Source organism: Prionailurus viverrinus, chromosome A1, assembly GCF_022837055.1.
Source record: "Prionailurus viverrinus isolate Anna chromosome A1, UM_Priviv_1.0, whole genome shotgun sequence".
NCBI classification, from domain to species: Eukaryota; Metazoa; Chordata; class Mammalia; order Carnivora; family Felidae; genus Prionailurus; species Prionailurus viverrinus.
Genome location: NC_062561.1, coordinates 147,535,642 through 147,555,756, shown reverse-complemented (window position 1 = coordinate 147,555,756; position 20,115 = coordinate 147,535,642). Strand labels below are relative to the sequence as shown.

The 20,115-nt window shown below is 37.0% G+C and overlaps 1 protein-coding gene across 3 annotated transcripts in view; it reads right to left on the bottom strand.

Moving 5' to 3' along the window:
- Positions 1-20,115, bottom strand: part of VCAN (versican) — a 120,618-nt gene that overhangs the window by 86,303 nt on the left and 14,200 nt on the right. For all 3 annotated transcript variants that reach the window (XM_047853843.1, XM_047853835.1, XM_047853853.1), the window contains exons 3-5: positions 16,838-17,215; positions 13,479-13,653; positions 13,266-13,393 (exon numbers count right to left, since the gene is read on the bottom strand). In XM_047853843.1, coding sequence (XP_047709799.1) covers positions 13,266-13,393; positions 13,479-13,653; positions 16,838-17,215 — 681 coding nt within the window. The remainder of the gene's footprint in view (positions 1-13,265; positions 13,394-13,478; positions 13,654-16,837; positions 17,216-20,115) is intronic.

Genomic DNA, 20,115 nt, shown 5'->3' with positions numbered 1-20,115 from the left:
TCTGAATCACAGCAGAATTTTGTGAGAGAAAATGCCTATCTTACGAACATAGGACAGGATTGTGTTCTATTTCTACACCTCAATACTTATAACTGAGCCATTTAATGTACTTTAGATTTACTGGATAGTTGCCTTCCTGGAAGGCAAACATACTTGTATAAGTTGAGGATGAGTCAACTGTCTCACTTCTAGAAGTAGCCTCATCAAAGTAGCTACACCTAGAAGATGCTTACTATCAAATTTGTAACTAGAGCACAGATTTGGAAGGTGTTTCTAAATGTTATACATCTACGAGAGAATACTTAATTTTTCTTGAAAGAGAGCAAATAAAACATCAAGAAAGAAATATACAAAATGTTTTACATACACAAAACAATACATTACTTACCATAAAATGACAAGTTCATTTAAGTTAGTATAAGTAAGAATTCATTAAGGTGTATACATATATGCTCACATTAGTAACACATAAGATATAACGATGCAGAACAGAGGATTTCACACATAGTATAATTTACATATCCATTTGAAAAACACATATGCAGTATCTTAATGCATATTTTTCCAAAATCTCAACTTAAATGTTAACTTAAATTATTCCTGTTATTTTAACTTTTTAGGGATGTCCTAGAAGGAACTGGAAGATACTGCTTGTGAGACTTTAATATCTGATGACATCCCACAAATTAAATTTACCTTAACTGTGGGAATTAACACCACCAGAAATATTGAGAAAATAAAATACTTTCATTTGACAACTAACTGCTACAAGACTCCCTGGAAATTGGACCATGCGTGTTCTTTTCCCACACTTCTGATTGCTAAATGGACAAGCGGCTTCTTGGCAGACTAAAGAATGACAAAGACTAAAAGGCAAGCGATGATGAAAACAAATCAAACATTTAAAATGACCCACATCATTCCAAAGCTAGAGTTTATACCCAGGAGTAACTCGGAAAAATTATTAAAGAGCCGGACCTAGAGCAAAGCTACGATAAGAGTGTTCCCTCTTGCTGACAATTCCTTATGAATACCAAGGAGGAAAAGGGAATTGGCAGGGGTAGGTCATATTCAACTCTCTCCTGGACTAAGCCGACAGAGAGTCAAAGCTGAGATCTCATCAGTTTCCTCACTGGGTATGTTTGCTGGGTAGTGTGATAAATGGTTTTTTTTTTTTTTCCTGTTTATTTGTGCTCATAACCCTTTTATTGTAAATTGCCCAGTCTGAAAGTAAGTACTTATAAACGAATCATGATTCACTTTACTCGTTTGAGAACAGAACTCTGTCTTTCACTTTAAGGAAGGTTAAGATTTATCAATGTGACTATATTTCCTCGCTATTTAAGTGAAAATAAGTAATAAATGTATGCAAAGTAGCTACAGTGCGTGAGCTGGAAGTAGCCACATGGGATGAGCTTCTAAATACTGATATAATAAAACCACTTACGGCAAGTTTCCTGGTGATGAGAGTAAGTCAGCACAATTATTATTAGCTTTTAAGTTTGGGATTTTTAAGTTTCAAAGGAGGTTTCTCTTTTCTTTTTCTTCCTCTGTCTCTCTCTTGCCCTCTTTCACTCTCTTATTCTTGCTCTCTCTTTTTTGCCTGTGTCTATATAGACATGATCAAAGCATCGAAGACTAATGCTCATTATTCTCTGGGTCACAAAATCCATTGGCTGTATATGCTTGATGAACAGCTAACGCACTGCTAAATAATCTTGACGACTGATATTTGAAGGTCATTCAAAGTCACGTCAATTCCCCTAAGATATGCTCTTTCACCTGCACAGAGACCACCCTTCTGTTAATAGTGACAAGCAAACCTCCGAGGCTGCCACCGTCACCTCACTCCATTTCTAGTGGTAGGCAGGCATTATTTCTAATTTGGAGATAATGAGACTGGAAAGCCCGATCAGCACCTTTCAGATTTCTCACTTGTTTTTAGACTGAAGGAGAAACATGATGTGGCTTGAAATAAAGCTTTGAACTTTTTAACTTTTAATTAATTATTTAAAAAAATTGTCATCCGTTGGCTGTGATCGTTAACATGCTCCAAATCAGATAGGAATCTACATATATGTCAATGCATTATTATACAAGATTTCATGTATATCAATTTGAGAAAGGAAGCCTCACTAAAATTTAAACATATTTTTATGGTTTTCAGGATGTCGGATCTCATTCTTTCCTACTGACAGAGCAGTAAGATTTTAATTAGAGTGAGAAAGAGGTTCTGAAACATTTCTGGGTGTCTGAGTCTTCAAAATATATAAGAGATTGAATGTGCTATTTGATTTGACAGGCACAGTATGGCTGCAGGTCTACACAGGCGGATAAGCCTAGTTTGGCTTTTTTTTTTTTTTAACTTTTCACAGCTGAAAGGTAAATGGTCACTGTATTTCCAAAGACATTCTTTTGATTCAGAACTCCAAGAGATCTTGACATCAAAACCTTACAGCAAATGACTGTCACATGCTTCAAGGGGTGTATGACATGACAAGTCTACTTCCTTACGGTAAGATTACAAATGAAAGGGACTATATATAGAAAATTCTAAGGATTCTATTAAAAGGTTATTAAAACTGGGGCGCTGGGGTGGCTCAGTTGGTTAAGCGTCTGACTTCGGCTCAGGTCATGATCTCATGGTTCGTGGGTTTGAGCCCTGTGTTGGGCTCTGTGCTGACAGCTTGGAGCCTGGAGCCGGCTTTGGATTCTATGTCTCCCTTTCTCTGCTCCCCCATCACTCATGCTCTTTCTCTCTCTCAAAAATAAATAAACATTTAAAAAAGTTATTAAAACTAATAAACAAGTTCAGGAAAGTTGCATGATACAAGATACATGACCAATATATAAAAATCAATTGCATTTATATATACTTCCAATAAATAATCAGAAAAAGGAGTAAAGAAAATTCCATTTTCATTTGCATCAAAAAGAATAAAATATTTAGGAGTAAATTTGATAAAAGTACTGCAAAACTTATACTGTGAAAGCTATAAAGTGCTGTTGAAAGAAGTTAAAGAAGGTCTTAAGAAATGGAAAAGCAGGGGCGCCTAGGTGGCGCAGTCGGTTAAGCGTCCGGCTTCAGCCAGGTCACGATCTCGCGGTCCATGAGTTCGAGCCCCGCGTCGGGCTCTGGGCTGATGGCTCAGAGCCTGGAGCCTGTTTCCGATTCTGTGTCTCCCTCTCTCTCTGCCCCTCCCCCGTTCATGCTCTGTCTCTCTCTGTCCCCAAAATAAATAAAAAATTAAAGAAATGGAAAAGCATACCATATTCACTGATCAGAAGATTTAATATGGTTAAGATGGCAATATACCTCAAAGTGATCTAGAGATTCGATGCAATCTCCATCATAATCCCAGCTGGCTTCTTTGTAGAAACTGATAACCTCATCCTAAAATTCAGATGGAAACTCAAGGGACCCAAAATAACTAAAATAATTTTGAAAAAGAACATAGTTAGTGGTCCCTCACTTTCCAATTTCAAAATTTACTACAAAGCAACTGTAACCAAGACAATGGGGTACTGACATAAGTACAGACATATAAATCTGTGGAATAGAATGGAAAGTCCAGAAATAAATCTGTATGTCTATGATAAGTTGATTTTCAAAAAGGTACCAAGATCATTAAATGATGGAAAGAATAGTCTTTTCAACAAATGATGCTGGGACAACTGGATATCCACAAATATAAGAATGAATTTGGACACTTATCTCTCACTACATATAAAAATTAACTCAAAATTGATCAAAATAAGCTTAAAACTTAAAACTTACAAAACTCTTAGAAGAAAACACAGAAGCAAGTCTACATGACTAAGGATTTGGCAGTGTCTTCCTTAGATATTACATTTATAGCACCAACAACCGAAGAAAAATAGATAAATTGGACTTTATTAAAACTGAAACATTTTGTGCATCACAGGGCCCTACTGAGAAAGTAAAAAGACAACTCACGGAATGGGAAAAAATATGTGCAAACTTTCTGATAAGATATTTGAATCTAGAGTGTATAAATAACCCAACAACAAAAAGACACCCCAATTAAAAATGGGCAAAGGTTCTGAATAGACATTTTTTTAAATTGATATTTAACTGACACACATTATATTCATTTCAGGTGTACAACATCATGATTCGCTATTTGCACATATTGTGAAATGATCACCACAATAAGTCTAGGTAACATCCATCACCATACATAGTTACAGATATTTTTTCTTGTGAAGAGAATGTTTACGATTGACTGTCTTAGCAACTTTCAGACATGAAATATAATATTATTTACTATGGTTGTCATGCCATACATTACACCCCATGACATTCATTTTACAGCTGGACTGAATAGACATTTCTGTAAGAAAATATATAAATGGCCAATAAGTACATGAAAAGTTGCTTAACATCATTAGCCATTAGGTAAATACAAATTAAACCCACAATGAGATATCACTGAATACCCATTAGGATGGCTATGATCAAAATTTCAGATAAAAATGAGTGTTGGCAAGAATGTGAAAGAATCAGGACCCTAATATAGTGCTGGTGAGAACTTAAAATGGTGTGGCCATATTGAAAACCAGTCTAACAGTTCCTCGAAAATTTAAAAATAGAGTTACCATTTAACCAAGCAGTTCTAATCATGACAACATAATCAGTAAACAAATCATCACTCAAAAAAGAATTAAGATATTCTTATATGAGAAATCAGAGATTTGCAGGAGCTTGGAGAGCACATCATCCCTTCTTTACTGGTAAGAGCACTGTTGCTCCGCTGGGGAATCTGTGGTTGGCCAAAAGAGTTTACTATAGTGGAATAGGAAACAGGGCATATCCAATTATTTAACCTTTCCTCATGGCAAACAGTAGGGTAAAGAAAAACAACAACAACAACAACAATAACTGTCTGACAACGATTTCATGAGGATTAACCTAAACAATAATACACCCATGCAATAGTTTCCTTCCTTACCCTACCTATGGAGCTATTTCACAGTCAATCTATTGAAATCATTGCAGTGAATGGGGACATCATTTTCCAGAGGTGCTGCCAGTGTGCCATGCTTTGTCACTTTTTTCACTGGCTCTTAGCTATGCTATGCAAACACTTAAGCAGAAAGAACTTGAAGTTCAGTTTCAGGCCCTTAGCAAGACATGTTCATTTCCAAAGCCTATGTCAGAAGCCACAGCCCCAGCTATGATCTATGGTTCTGTGAGTTCTTCATAGAATAAATGAAAAGTTTTCAGCATCTTCTAGCACCAAACCAAAGTAAACCAAAGTGAAGAGGTTCTGTAATCCAGAACCAATATTTGAACCATCCATTGAACCACAGTGTGCGGGAAGCTCTTCTAGCTGACATGGGACTTAAAATTAAAAAAAAAAAAAAAAAAAGTTTATTTATTTTGAGAGACAGAGAGAGGGGGAGAGAGGGCACACAAACAGGGGAGGGGCAGAGAGAGAGAGAGGGAGAGAATCCCAAGCAGGCTCTGCCCTGTCAATGCAGAGCCTGACACAGGGCTCAATCTCACAAACTCTGAGACCTGAATCAAAGTCAAGAGTCAGATGCTCAACCTACTGGGGTACCCAGGCACCCCATTGACATAGGACTTTTTAACTGAATAAGGCCAGTATCATGGATTCTTAGATATCTCCCGCCAGTGAAATATTTTGTAGATTACATGCTGTAAATTCCACTGAAATTAAAAGTCAATCTGAAAATCTGCCAGCAGGAAATCATACAATTTCAAGATATGATATCTGATTTTTGTCCAATCAAAGCCTCCAAAAAAGTCTGAACTAAGATCTGCTCTAAGACCTGTTTGGGTCTTTCCCTAAATTTTTAGCTTTGCATATCTAAAGAAGATCATATGATGACAAAAAGGAAAAGGTTATTTTTTGGTTCTAGGCCAAACACAAGGATGACATAAAAGAATTAAACAAGTCATGGAGGTGACAGAACTATACTGGACTAAAAAGATTTTTTTATGTTTATTTTTTAGAGAGAGAGAGAGAGAGAGAGATAGCACGAACAGGGGAAGGGCAGAGAGAGAAAGGGACAGAGGGTCCTAAGCAGGCTCTGTGTTGACAGCTGAGAGCCCTGTGTGGGACTCAAACTCACAAACTGTGAGATCATGACCTGAGCTGAAGTTGGACGCTTAACTGACTGAGCCACCCAGGTGCCCCAGAGCTATACTGGACTTTGACATGAGGAAGCAATCTAAAAATGAATGGGTACAAAGGAACCAATCCCAGACAGGATGATAGGCTGGGGTGGCAAGAAAGGGAAATTACTGTAAGAAGTTGAAGAGAAAGTATTTCTAGGAAGGAATGCTTTCTAAGAGACCAGGGAGAAGTGTGAGAGGAACAGTTAGTATCGTGGTCGTCCAAAAGGATTAAAAAAAACCCACAAAAACATTCTTAGTAAATTTGGTGAACAAGGGGTGCCTGGGTGGCTCATTTGGTTAAGTGTCAAACTTCGGCTCGGGTCATGATCTCACAGTTCGTGAGTTTGAGCCTTACCTCTGGCTCTGTGCTGACAGCTGGGAGCCTGAAGCCTGCTTTGGATTCTGTGTCTTCCTCTCTCTCTGCCCCTCCCCGACTCATGCTCTGTTTCTCAATCTCTCTCTCTCTCTCTCTCTCTCTCTCTCTCTCTCAAAAATAAATAAACATTAAAAAATTTTGGTGAACAAAGTGAAGCATTTTTTTCAAATACAGAAATGGAAAGGTGGTGGTAATTGTATTTGAGAAGAGACAAAATTGGAAGAAATAATGCAATCACCACCAAGTTATTTCTTAAGTAATTATTATGTATCTATTACTGGAATAGGTTCTTCATTGCAATTGAGAGAGGTATAGAAGATGTTTATGGCCTTATCTCTACCATGAGTTACAGAAGTTTTGCAGAAACAAAACAAACAGGTCACATTTTGTATTCAGTGCCTATAAAGCAACTAGAGAACAATTAAATGCCAAGCATGTGGAACTATGAAAAGTGGGAATTCAGAGTAAGAAAATCACAGTGTGAGCTGTAAGAGCCAAAGATGGGCTCTTGGAAGCAGTAAGTTTTCCGGGTGTCTGGGCGGCTCAGTCAGTTAAGCATCTGACTTTGGCTCAGGTCATGATCTCACAGTTCATGGGTTCCAACACCACATTTGGCTCTGTGCAGACAGCTCAGAGCCCGGAGCCTGCTTTGGATTCTGTGTTTCCCTCTCTCTCTGTCCCTCCCCTGCTTACGCGCGCTCTCTCTCTCTCAAAAAAAAATGTAAAAAACGAAGAAGAAAAAGCAGTTAAGTTTTCAGGTACAGGGAAGAGTGGAAGAGCAGAGTGTCAGAAAGCTCATGTTCTCTGAGAGAGTCAAAGAAGACCTATGGGTAGCAGCAAGCACAGGATCTTCAGAGGGCCTGTGCACACACCATGTTGGAAAGAGGGAAATAAGTTTGGATTGGTTGTTCTCCAGCCAGGTTGGAGGGCTTCATAGATCATGCAGTTTATACTTGAGGAGGAAGAGGACAGAAAATTCACTACACGATGCTGAGTAGAAGACTAACATAGGAAGAACATGGCCATGGTGTTTGAGTACTTTGATGGTCATCAAACAGGCCCCTTGAAGATCTGCTAAAGGCATAGGGATTATTTGTGAGAACCAATTGGATACAGGAATAATTTCACAAACTAGAAATAGGAGTATGGAATTCAGAAGAAAATTCAGGCCTAAACGTGCAAAACTAGAAACTAACATCTTCATTTTCACTTGTTATTTTGGTGTACTTTTGTGCCTCATTCATCCTACAAGGAATATTTTATCTACAATAGAACAAATGTGAAATTAAATTAATGAGGAAATTGTAGCAATGAAAATTTGGGAACCAACTAGAATAATGCTAAAGCCTAGAGAGGCGTGAAGTTATTCAAGGGGGAAGTGCAAAGCACGGCAAGTCGAGTGAGCACTTCTGGTTTGGAGGTTAATTCAAGAATTCATACATTTATTCAACTCTGTCTATGGGGTCCCTACTATGTGCCAAGGACATAATGGGGATATACATGGTTCCTTTCCTCCCAGAAGTCACAGTCTTACAGGAGAGAGAGAGGCATAAGCAAACATTGTGGGGGTGGAGGTGCTTATAGTCATACATTCAAGGTTTAGAGATATAAGGGTGATCAAGGCCAACTAGGACTTAGGAAGCAGATATGAGATTAAGGAGAGAGTCCATAAAAATGAAAGAGAACGTGAAATGTGAAAGACACATCAAAGTGCTGGGAACCTTGTGTGGAAGCCAGGAAATCAGAATGGTAGGGTAATAGTTATTTCAGGTAAAATAATAGCCAAATGGTAGGATTACAAAGAAAACATAGGCCATAGAAGGATAGGATGTAAGTCCCCAAGCAAGAAGATCATAGGTCAATAATTTGTTGAATGTATGGTTGAGACTGGAAGCATTGACTCAATTGCAAGGAAATTAAGTGGGGTCAACCTTGAAAATGAAAGCAGTTTGACCTCACCTACAACCCTATGATTTATCTGCAAGGAAAATTAAACACCTTTGTAAAAGGAAACTTTTCTTACAAGGACCTGCTACCGTAAAGAAATCAAATAAACAGTCGATCTATTAATTTTATTAAAAAGCAAGCAAAGATTCCTTAAGCGGTTGAGTGGGGTTTTTAGATGAAATATTTACATTGTACTCCATTGTTTCCAACATTATCTTATCTAACTTATTTAGGAATTATTTTTTGCTATGATACAAATATTTCCTATCAAACTGCCAATCTTCAGCACAGAAATGCATTAATTCACAAAGCACTTTCAGAATTATTTAAATCTCCCACTAGCAAAGTAGACATGTTTATGTGCCCATGACCTTCTGTGGGGAATCATATACCAGATTAATTCCTGAACACTGTGACTTAAGAAGCTAAAGTTCTAATCAGAGAATACTTGGTGTAAACAATTTAAGAGGAATAACATAGGAATTCTTTTTGCCACTGTACTAATTTTAATTCTTCACTAATGTTCAAGCAACTTATCATGTTCAAAATGACGACATGAAAGTCACCCTTCTTCATAAAGTGACCCATTTCCAGTTATTTTCTATATACCTCAAAGTACCATGGCTCTGACTTTGACAGAGCATTGCACTCAGAACATCTTAGGAAAATTCTAGTTTTAAGAAACTTCCAGAGAAGAAATTTTATAGTCTGTGAGGATTATTTCTGTATTTAACAGTATTCATTGTCAGAAAAAATGTCCTTATAGTGAAGCTAATTTACAGAGTTGCAAACTTTTTATTTTTTTATGTTAGAAAAAGAGCACATGAGCAGGAAAGAGCACATGAGCAGGGGAGGGTGGCGGGGCAGGGAGGAGAGAGAGAGAGAAAGAGAGAATGTTAAGCAGTGTCTAAGGTCAGGGTGGAGCCCAACATGGGGCTTGATCCTACTACCCTGGGATCATGAATCGAGCCACAATCAAGAATCAGATGCTTAACCTCCTGAGCCACTCAGGTGCCTCTAAATTTGCCATTTTAAAGTCATTTCTTCTTTTGATGAATTCAGTGGAAATAAAGACCATTTTGTATATCCATAAGCTATTATTTCTTGAGCACTTACTTTGTGACACACACTGTGATAAAAGCTTTACACACTAACTCACTTCATCTTCATACCATGATTAAAAGGTAAGTATTCTCATGGTCTCCATTTCAGAGAATAAACTGAAGCAGAGGTGAAATCTTGTTCAGGATCTCACAACTAGTAAGTGACAGAGCTGGGATGAAGTGGAGGTCCTTCCCGTTCCTTTTTTTTTTTTAATCTTTATTTATTTTTAAAAGAGAAAGAGACAGAGTGCAAGTGGGGGAGGAACAGAAAGAGAGGGAGACACAGTATCCAAAGCAGGCTCCAGGTTCTGAACTGTCAGCACAGAGTCTGACGAGGGGCTCGAACCCATGAACTGTGAGTGCATGACCTGAGCCTAAGTCGTACACTTAACCGACTGAGCCACCCAGGTGCACCCCTGTTCTTTTATTAAGAGGACCTTAACTACTTCCCAAGACTGCTCTCTCAGCATTCTAGATAACTCTAATCATTTACTTGATTTTCTGAACTGTATAATCATCTCAACTCTATTCTAAAGCCTCTCAAAGTTTTCCAAACCTACATTTCCAGTAAACACAAATTAAACTCCCTAATAAGGAACCCTCTCACTGTTTCCAAATCTATTTCACCAGGAAACACAGATTAAACTTCCTAATAGATCGTTTTGTGGATCTTAATTTCTAGATTTCCTGCTTTAGAATCTTAATTGCATTAATTTCTTAGTAACAGTGTTCTGTTATTGAATCATGGCTAATAAGCCAACACAGTGCCTAGACCATTTCCAAGAACACAACTAATACTGGAATCCTTGCTCATGGATATAGCTAATATAATTGCTATTTTATATTTACTAGGTTTTTTTTAAAAATAGAATTGAATATTATGTTCATATGTATAAGTGTGCTACAATCATCTTAGAGTAAAACCCAGAATAGTTTCTTCTCCCCCAAATAAGCCGGATTGAATAGAGTATAATTATTTGAATTTTTTAAGACACACATACATCAGAATGAATGTGAATTACAAAACAAGAAGAAAAAAAGAGGATTGACAATCCATCAACTAAATATCTCTCGCTTTAAATGACTAAATTAACACAAAATTAATTATCTTTTTAAACTACACTTCATTTTATACTTAATTGACTTTTTCATTAGACCATTTGGAACAATTTGGCTTCTGATCTAAAGCTCTTGCACCTTAGTTCATAACTGGATGTATGTTCCATCACATGCATTCTGAATACATCAATATCTCTAATTTTTACTCCCTCTCGCACATATACTTTGCTGTCAAAAATACAATAAAATATAGGTAGTAATTATGATACCCATGAATATAATAATAAATTTCTCTTATGAGGAATTTTGGCTCACCTTCAAACAATCTTTTATCAATGTGGCAATTGAAACATCAGATGTAACTTTAAAGTCAGCTTTCTACGCAAATTTTTATCAATTCAAAGTTTAGCCAATGGTCTTTACTTCAAAGAAAGGCATATACTTCAGTAAAAGAAGGAGAGAGGGGCGCCTGGGTGGCTCAGTCGGTTGAGGGTCCGACTTCAGCTCAGGTCATGATCTCACAGCTTGTGAGTTCAAGCCCTGCGTTGGGCTCTATGCTGACAGCTCGGAGCCTGGAGCCTGCTTCAGATTCTGTGCCTCCCTCTCTCTCTGCCCCAACCCATTCAAATTCTGTCTCTGTCTCTCTCAAAAATAAATAAACATTAAAAAAAATTTAAAAAAAAAGGAGAGAGACCTTTACAAGAGTGATCTTGTGATCTTCCTCATACATCCTCACTCACAAAAGCCCTCTTTAACCTCCCCCTGCACACCAGTCCAATTTCAGGGCAAGAAGGAAAGTAGCAGTGTGTAAAGATTTGCTAATTATTCCAAGGGACAACAAACAAGGAAGAAAAAGTTTCTAGAACAATGTCACTGTAAAGATGCTGAATATCCTCCAGAACTGTCAAATTTCTTCTATAAAACAAATAAAAGCTTTATTACTCTGCTGACAGAAATTTCAGCCAGTGCTTAAATTAGTATTTATACTGATTCTTTTGTCTTTCTCTTTCAACTTTGTGTACTAAAACAAAAACATTCAAATTCCATATATATATATATATATATATATACACACACACACACACACACACACACACACACACATCCATATTTTGTAATCAAAAGACAGATACTGTATGTATCTGTATGTCTGTAATCAAAAGACAGATACATATACTCATATGTGGATCCTGAGAAACTTAACAGAAGACCATGGGGGAGTGGAATGGAAAAAAAAAAAAAAGTTAGAGATGGAGGGAGCCAAATCATGAGAGACTCTTAAAAACAGAATAAACGGAGGGTTGATGGGGGTGGGAGAGAGAGGAAAGTGGGTGATAGGCATTGAGGAGGGCACCTGTTGGGATGAGCACTGGGTGTTGTATGGAAACCAATTTGGCAATACATTATATTTAATATAAAAAATTCAGTATATATATATAGCATATATATCCATAAAATCCAACCTATGAGATATATGTATCTCATAGGTTGGATTTTGTAGATGTTTTCCCTTTGTCCCTATACAAAAATGGAAATTGTTCAAACCCAAAGTTCTAATTTAGAAAATACATTTACCATTCTTAAATGGTAGTTATAATAAGAATGGTAAGATGCTAGAAAACCACACTTAAGCAGCCTTCTGGTAAGTTGGCCTTCTTATTCAAGTTTAGTCAGGGCATTAGGAAAATATAAGCTACTTAGTTTCTAGTTTTCAGTCTCTGAGCTTGTTTATTCAACTCACAGAAACACAGAATCATAGAATTTTAATGTTGGAAGGGACCAGGGAAACTATCTAGTCTAAACTCTTTATTCTATACATAAGAAAGCTGAGATTCTTCTTTTTACATGCACCCATCCAAAATTAAAAGTACAAGCCAATTCAATATTTAATTCACAGAAACTTCTATTCCATGTGTCTTACAGTAAACTGCATTGTGCCCCTCTTGTGATTTTGCCACTACTGAACTCACACTGGCCTTTAAGAACCTCTGACTCATGCCTAGTGAGAAATGATAGTGCCAAAATCAATCAGACTCAAAACATCTTTGAAGTAAGGTCTATAGCTTACCTATAGATATCTTACCTATATCATACAGTAGGTGGTTTTTTTAATGTGTTGATTGCTTGAATGAATGTATGATTGCTCTGAATATTAGTGTAGCAAAATTACCACAAGAAGACGTAAAACATGAGAATCCCTCCTGGGCTAGTTTACACTATTTAGTTGAGCTCTGGGTGTTTATCAGCACTTGGATTCATAGTGGTTTGTCATCACAGCATTTTACCTGAAGTTCTCACAAGAATAGGTACCACCCTTACAGCTTTCTATTCTTAAGGCTCTAAAAGTGTATTGGAAACAGTCCAATAGCAGCATGCCTGAAAGAAAACCTGCCATTAACTAAAGAAATGTCTAACCTGCATAACCATTTGGACACTCCTCCTTCTCTTTCCATTTTATTTTAAGCTTATTTTACCACAATCATACGGTCATTTAAACTAAATGCTGCTGTTTGGAATCCAAACAAGCATGAAAATTTGCTCTATTCCTACGTGCTCCCAGTCCTTCTTCAATTTCCTTAGTTCCAATGAAGTTTTAGAAATTCAAACATCATACCATCTAGATGGTCCACGTAGCAGTATACGTCGTAAGTTTCATGAGGCGAACGGAATCCATAGGTCCTGACTCCTTCCTTCCCCATCATATCTCCGTAACAGCCTTCCCGGGGAGCCCGGATGGGATATCTGGGGAAATAAAAGACTAGTAAGAAGTACTTTATTCTTACTCTCAAATTAATGAATTACAGCTTGTGGCCCCCAGACCTCTCACCTGACGGTCTGATCAGACAGCCAACCTGCATCACACTGTTCAAATCCATCTTCATAGGCGGCATGGAGCTGCTCTGGGGTTGCTATGACTGCCCCAATATCCACACAAGCCTTCTGTGCAGTCTCAAAATTCAGAGTATACCTGCTTGTCGCCGCTCTGTAGTGAAACACAACCCCTGCAAAGAGAGCCACAAGCAATTACTGGCATGTTCAAATATCTCACCATAATTTGCAAAGTTTCTCACTGATGTAATACATCAAATTAATTGCTCCCATGGTAATAACACCATGGTGATACTTTATTTTCATTTTATGTGGCATTACATAAAGTTATGGTGATGTGAGGAGCCCCAGAAATGCCGTTCACCCAGGTGTCCCATTGTGCTCCATTAGAAAGTTTCTTAACCAGGAATTTTCTATTCTCATGTCAACAATCTAAGAAAAAGATTTAGGCCACTAAAATTCCAAGGGGTGGACAGCTTCTCCAATTACAGGTAGTATTCACATTATCATGGGAACACTGGACAACTAAACAGAGTAGGTCCTGCAGGAGATACAAAGAGTTAAGGGGGCCATGAGGTCAACTTGCCCTATTTTACCCAGGCCCAAATGAATAGAAGCACATGGAACATTCACTAACCCCGCTTCCTCCAAACATAAAACATTGAGATATTTACTTCCAGAAACAATGTACTAAGAAGAAAAAGACAATGGACTATGTATGAGTGAGAAGGCTTGTTCCAATTACTAATTTGTTCCTTAATCATATACTGAGTTAATCTCCACCCCCCCACAATAAAGTGTACCTAACATTGCTTATGTTACCTGATATGAAAGTCAAATTAGGCAAAAGTTTTAAAAATGTTGTATAGGCTACTAACTCCCACCCACTGCTTATCATATTCACCATCTGACTAGCATAACTGAGGGTTTCCACTAAGACAAATAAAATGTACGATTTTTATCCCAAAGAGGGCTTGAAGTAAAGTTACCCAGATTCCCCTGAGTTGAAGCCAGGCATCTTGGTACTTGCCTCCAACTCCACTTTGCTGTATGTTAGGAGTTGCATAGTCTAGTGGTTCTAGAGCTGTTCTCCAGGGCTCAAGGAATTGTCAGAGGGCTGAGGGAAGAGTAACTGGGTGGGGATGAGGGTGGGGGTAGGAGTGAGGTTTTGGTCTTCTCCTCTTACTTCAACAAGAGCATCTCCATCTTTAATTGCACTAAATGTGGTGACTCGTTTCTGTAAGACTGCAAAGTGAATCAAGGTAAGGGGCCTGGGAAGTCACTAGAAAATAAAAGTTGGGGCAACTGGGTCTTATGGATGAGATTTTATTAGGGGTCAAATTGCCTAAGACCACTTTTTTTGTTATGCAGAATGAACTTTGGTTTCCAAGATATCTTCCACTGTCTTTTTATTCCTAGTAATTCCCTTGGGTTGACAACAGTCTATGTCCCACAGTCTGACTTCCAGTTATAAGACTGTCTTCCATATGCCCATCCTTAAAATGTCTCCTTCTTGCAAGACAGGTTATGTGCCAATAAAGTAAATACAGGGGAACAGACTAGCCATGTCATAGATGAGCACATCTGATAAGTGTCAACACAAAAAGACCTGCACAGGCACCGAGTAGATGCAATGACAACTAACATTCATTTTCCCATTTCTGACAGTGCAATGAAAAATTCATCAAATGCCTTTCCAAAAATTTGTACCTTTATAGAAATACTCTAAAATCGCCAGGAAGTGTGTATCATACTATCTGGTAACTTTGAGATAGTTTATAGTGATCTCTAAGGCTTAAGCAAGAATTTGAATGGTTTTAAATTAGTCTTATGTTGATCAAGGCTTCCAACAGTCCTCTTGATAATTAAAAATCTTCCATGTGCACTGAAGACTGTAAGGGGGCACAAAGGGGCCTCCAAGAGCAGGGCAGGGAATATCAGTTGGTATAAGTATCTGCAGTTGTTGGGATAATTTGAAGACCTCATGGGGCTAAGGAGATTAAGTGGAGGATTTTCATTGTTTCGCAGGGGCAAGGGGAAAATCCATCGCTAATTCTTTAATGGTGAAATTAGTAAGAAGTTGTTAAATTCCTTTAGAGATTTTAAAAATATATATAAATTTATACATAGTGTGCATATACCACTACTATATATTTATAATTTATTAATAATCTATTTATATAAGATATAAATATAATACACAAACACACACACAGATTAAAAAAAATATCAGTACAGCAAAACAATCCTAGGCTAACTAAAATAAATAATAAAAAGGTCAAAAGACTGAAGAGCCCAGGATATTTAGTGGATGCCTGCACAACGTAAAAATAGATTGACAGGAGACAGTAACAGAATCTGAACATAAAAGAATGTACAGTAAATTAATTCTCTGCATCTGAAATTCAAAGTATTTCCTTTTGGCTACAGAAGAAAGTTTTAATAAAACCCTCTGTATATATTTCTGAAAGGTAAATATTTTATAGGAAAATGGAGGGATGGAAGAAAAATCTGTTCTATCATGTCTGGGTATTAGAATCTTGCTTAATAACTTGCCAAAATATTCTGTTTCCAAGAGCTATGGTATTATGTGTGTACCCAATTAAAGCAATTTTTCTTTGCTTTGTCTCCTAACTTAAATTCAAATGACATACAAACCACCACTGAAAGAGGGCTAAAATGAAAATGCCTCACTGCAAGCCTTAATGTATAACAGTTAGTGTATTGACCTTTAAAACAAAAAATTCACCGAGTTTTATTTTGATCCAATGCAAATGTTTCTTAGGTCCTGGCCTTTCTAAGGCACTGTGACATGTACCATGATACTTATTAAATGCCCTATTTCTTCAATGTAAGTTAAGGTAGAATTTATATTTCTTAAAAAGAAACTCAAAGATTTTAATAATTATGCTAGGACAGTGAGAAAAAGGAGAAAAGGTGTGTGTGTGTGTGTGTGTGTGTGTGTGCGCGCGCGTGTGTGTGCACATGTGTGTGTGCATACACACATGTCGTAAAAATTAAAATAAAATGTAGATCAGCCTTTGTGGTCTTAAAAAGTAATCACAGACAGGTAGGTCAAAGTAAGGAAATAATTAGTTCTTGAACTATTTATCATGTCTTGAGCTATTCATTAATTCCACTATACTGCACTTTCCTGAATCAGTGAAGGTGCTGTGCAAAATGTCACCTTCCTTGACCCTTAAAGAAATAACAGTTCATTTTTGGTGAAAGGCATGAACTGTTGAAATGACTGATGTTTCTTCCACTTGTCCAAACTCCGAACACCATTTACTTCAAGTACTGCTTCACAACACTTCTGAACCAGGTATCATGTCTTACAGATTTCGGAAGCCTTACCGTCCACTGCCAATGATACTGTGTCTTGTGTGTCTTCAATCCCGTACATGACATCGCAGCGGTAGAGGCCCGCGTCACTTGCGCGCAATTTGACCATGGTGAGCGAGGCATCCCCGACGACCTCGGAATGTGTAGGCACGGACACTCTCCCCTTATAGCCCTGACCAATCTTGATATTCCCATTTTGGGCTACAAGAACAGTAGTCTCCTTCAAATCTTTTCCACTCTTGTCCAATTCAATCTTAGACCATTTGATTCTGAGAAATTCGCTAGAGGTGTTGTAACTGGGTGGTAACGTAGGCATGGTTGAAAAATGACAAGGGAGATTGACTTTTCCAGAGAGGGAGCCCTTAACAGGTGGGCTTTTTTCCACTTTGACTAGGAGAAATTGAAAATACAAAATTAACATTCCTAAAAAACTCAACCAAGTCTATTAAATAAGTGAGTGGCTAAGAAACCCTTACAAGTGGTTTGGTTACTTTTTCAATAGGTGAGATAATTAGAATGAGTTTATATACAAAGGCTAGTATACAGTTTTAACAATGTTTCACAACAAAGATATGGCTTAAAAATGCTCATCTTTATGTACTAAAAATATAGCATTCATTTTAAAGTATTTGTAACTTAGAGTTCAATATGTACAAAATAAGTAATAGAATAAGGCATGTATAGCAAGGTAAGCAATTAAGAGCAAAAGGAGACTAGAATTGGTAATGTGGGTAAAAGATTGGACCAATGTTAGGAAGAGCAATTGAAAGAAGAATTTATGTCTACCTGTCAGAAGAGGAAAATCATTTAAGATAACTGCCACATTACCTTAGAGGAAATGAAAATAAAATTCAAAGAGGAAGTGAAAATTAAAAAATATATATATTTCAGTAGACTGGAGCAGGAAGAAGTCTAACACTCATTTCGTTCAGGACCCTCATTTCGTTCAGCGTTTGAACCAAAGGCTTTCATCATAATAACAAATCCAGCTGCAATCACTTTGCAGTGAAACATTACCTCTTAATTATATCCTGTGTGTGGGGGTGGGGGGGGGTAGGATTTGGTCTGTTCACCTAACCCCCACCTAAAGTATTAATCTGCAGAATGTCTTTCTGTTTAAGCCCTTAAAATTTTAAGGAGAAAGAATACCTTGAGTGCAATTTAACAGTATCATATGCAAAATAAATGACATTTTATTCTTACAGGAATCCATAACCCTTTCCCACCACTTCCTCCCATTTTCCAGTCCTGACTAATTGGCTAGACAATGTGCTGGCAATAACGATAGATAGAAATTATGTTCATACACAAGCAATCCTACTTCATGAAAATATGATGAACAAGTTAAAAGTAGCCTCTAGCTGGAGTGAAATAATAATTCTTAACAAAATGATGTGTATGTAACACTTAGTGTGTTAGTAGTCAAGGTACTGGGAACATATATCTCAATACAGACATGTATCAGAAATGATATAGCTGTCAACATAGCACTGTGGATTCAGTTGGGGATAAGTCATTTTGAAAATTTCAGGAAGATATGGAGATACTATGCACTTTAAGAAAAAAATGCTCTTTATTGTTAAAGATTGAAATTTAACTTCTTAAGGGCTGGACTATAAAATCTCTCATATGATACAAATAAATCTAAAATAACCAATACAGTATTATATTTACTGTATTTATGATAGAAATCAGTCATATATTTCTAATTTATAGTGGTCATAGCTGTCATACATTTCTTTATCATCTTACTAATCTATATATAACTTGCCCCAAAACAGGATTTAAGGCACTTAACAAAATTAAATAAAAATACACTATTAGCTGCACTAAGTTAGTCTTTTAAATGTTACTAAGATCGTAATCACCTTTAAATACAGTATCAAGGGAATAATTCCATTCTATTAAATTCTTGGCTTATAAAATAAATTGTCTTACTTAAAGCTCACCGTCAGAGTGAAACTAGTCCAATCCCTTACTAAGGATGCTCCACTGTGAGGAAGTGACATTTAAGATCCTAGCTGCCTGCTGACAGACTTGGGCCAGAACACAAGTCTCCTCACAACTAATCAAGGAATCTTTCAACTTTGGTACTTATTGGGTTCTTCCTCTGTCCCTAAATTAGTGTTAGTTCCTTTGCAGAGTCTACACCCACTCTATTTCCATCTCATCCTATTTCTTTAATTGTTATCTGCACGGACAGCAGTTAGCAACTTGATATTTAAATAAATCTATAAAGTCCACAGGGGACTCCTTACCTGATTTATAAGCCCTTGATTTGGCCCCCATTAGCAAGATGATGACAACACAAAGGTTGTTTGTTTGTTTGTTTGTTTGTTTGTTTGTTTTTTGCCAGCAATAGGAGTTCTGAGAAGGAAAGGGCTAAGTATTCTATGATCTAAAAATCTCCATTTACGGTATGTTCTAGGAAAGCTCATTTCCTTCCTAAAGAATTATTTAGATGATTAACATTACCACAAAGTATTGGTTTTTTAATGGAAAAAAAAACAGCTTTACCATCAACCTCAATTATGATATAAATTATGAGATTCTTTATCATCTCCTTAAAAATGAGTTTAAGATAAGTGACATCCAATTCCTTAATATTTATTACTAAACTATCAGTCTTTTCACAATTTTAGATGTGTAGAGGCACATATGAGATGGAATCCAATGTATCCAATTGGAAGGTTTCTAAAACTCCAAGTATTGCTCAGTAACTGTGCTGTTATGTAAAAATATATTGGAACAAAATGATCTCAAAAGGCAAATTACCCAAGGGTTATTGACTGTTCTAGATGTTTACAGATACAAGGAAATCAAAAGCTTTGTTCAGATATAAATATATATTCATGTAGAATCTAGTCTTAACAACAGGATTAACAAAAAGCTGTGTGGTCAAGTCTTTTGTGTATAAAATCTTGAGTCTTAATGCACTGGGTCATAAGAACTAAGCTCACTAAATCTAAATATTTTAAGGAAGAAACTAAGTAGTTCAGAGAATAATGTTTACAGAGTATACATGTTTTTTTTAATGCTACCTGTAAGAACTTGTCTGAAACTGTGAACAATGCAAGTAGTAAAAAAACGAAAATTAACACAAAGTTCACTGTTCCCACCACATGGTTTGTGGTCTATATGAGTAGTGTAAGGGAGAAATCTCTAAATAACGAATGATCAATTGCCTTTCATTCTCTGTCGGTAAATTCTGTGGAGAAGAATGACATAAATTCCATCTATACAATTTGATCACATGCACACACACACACACACACACACACCCCTTGGCC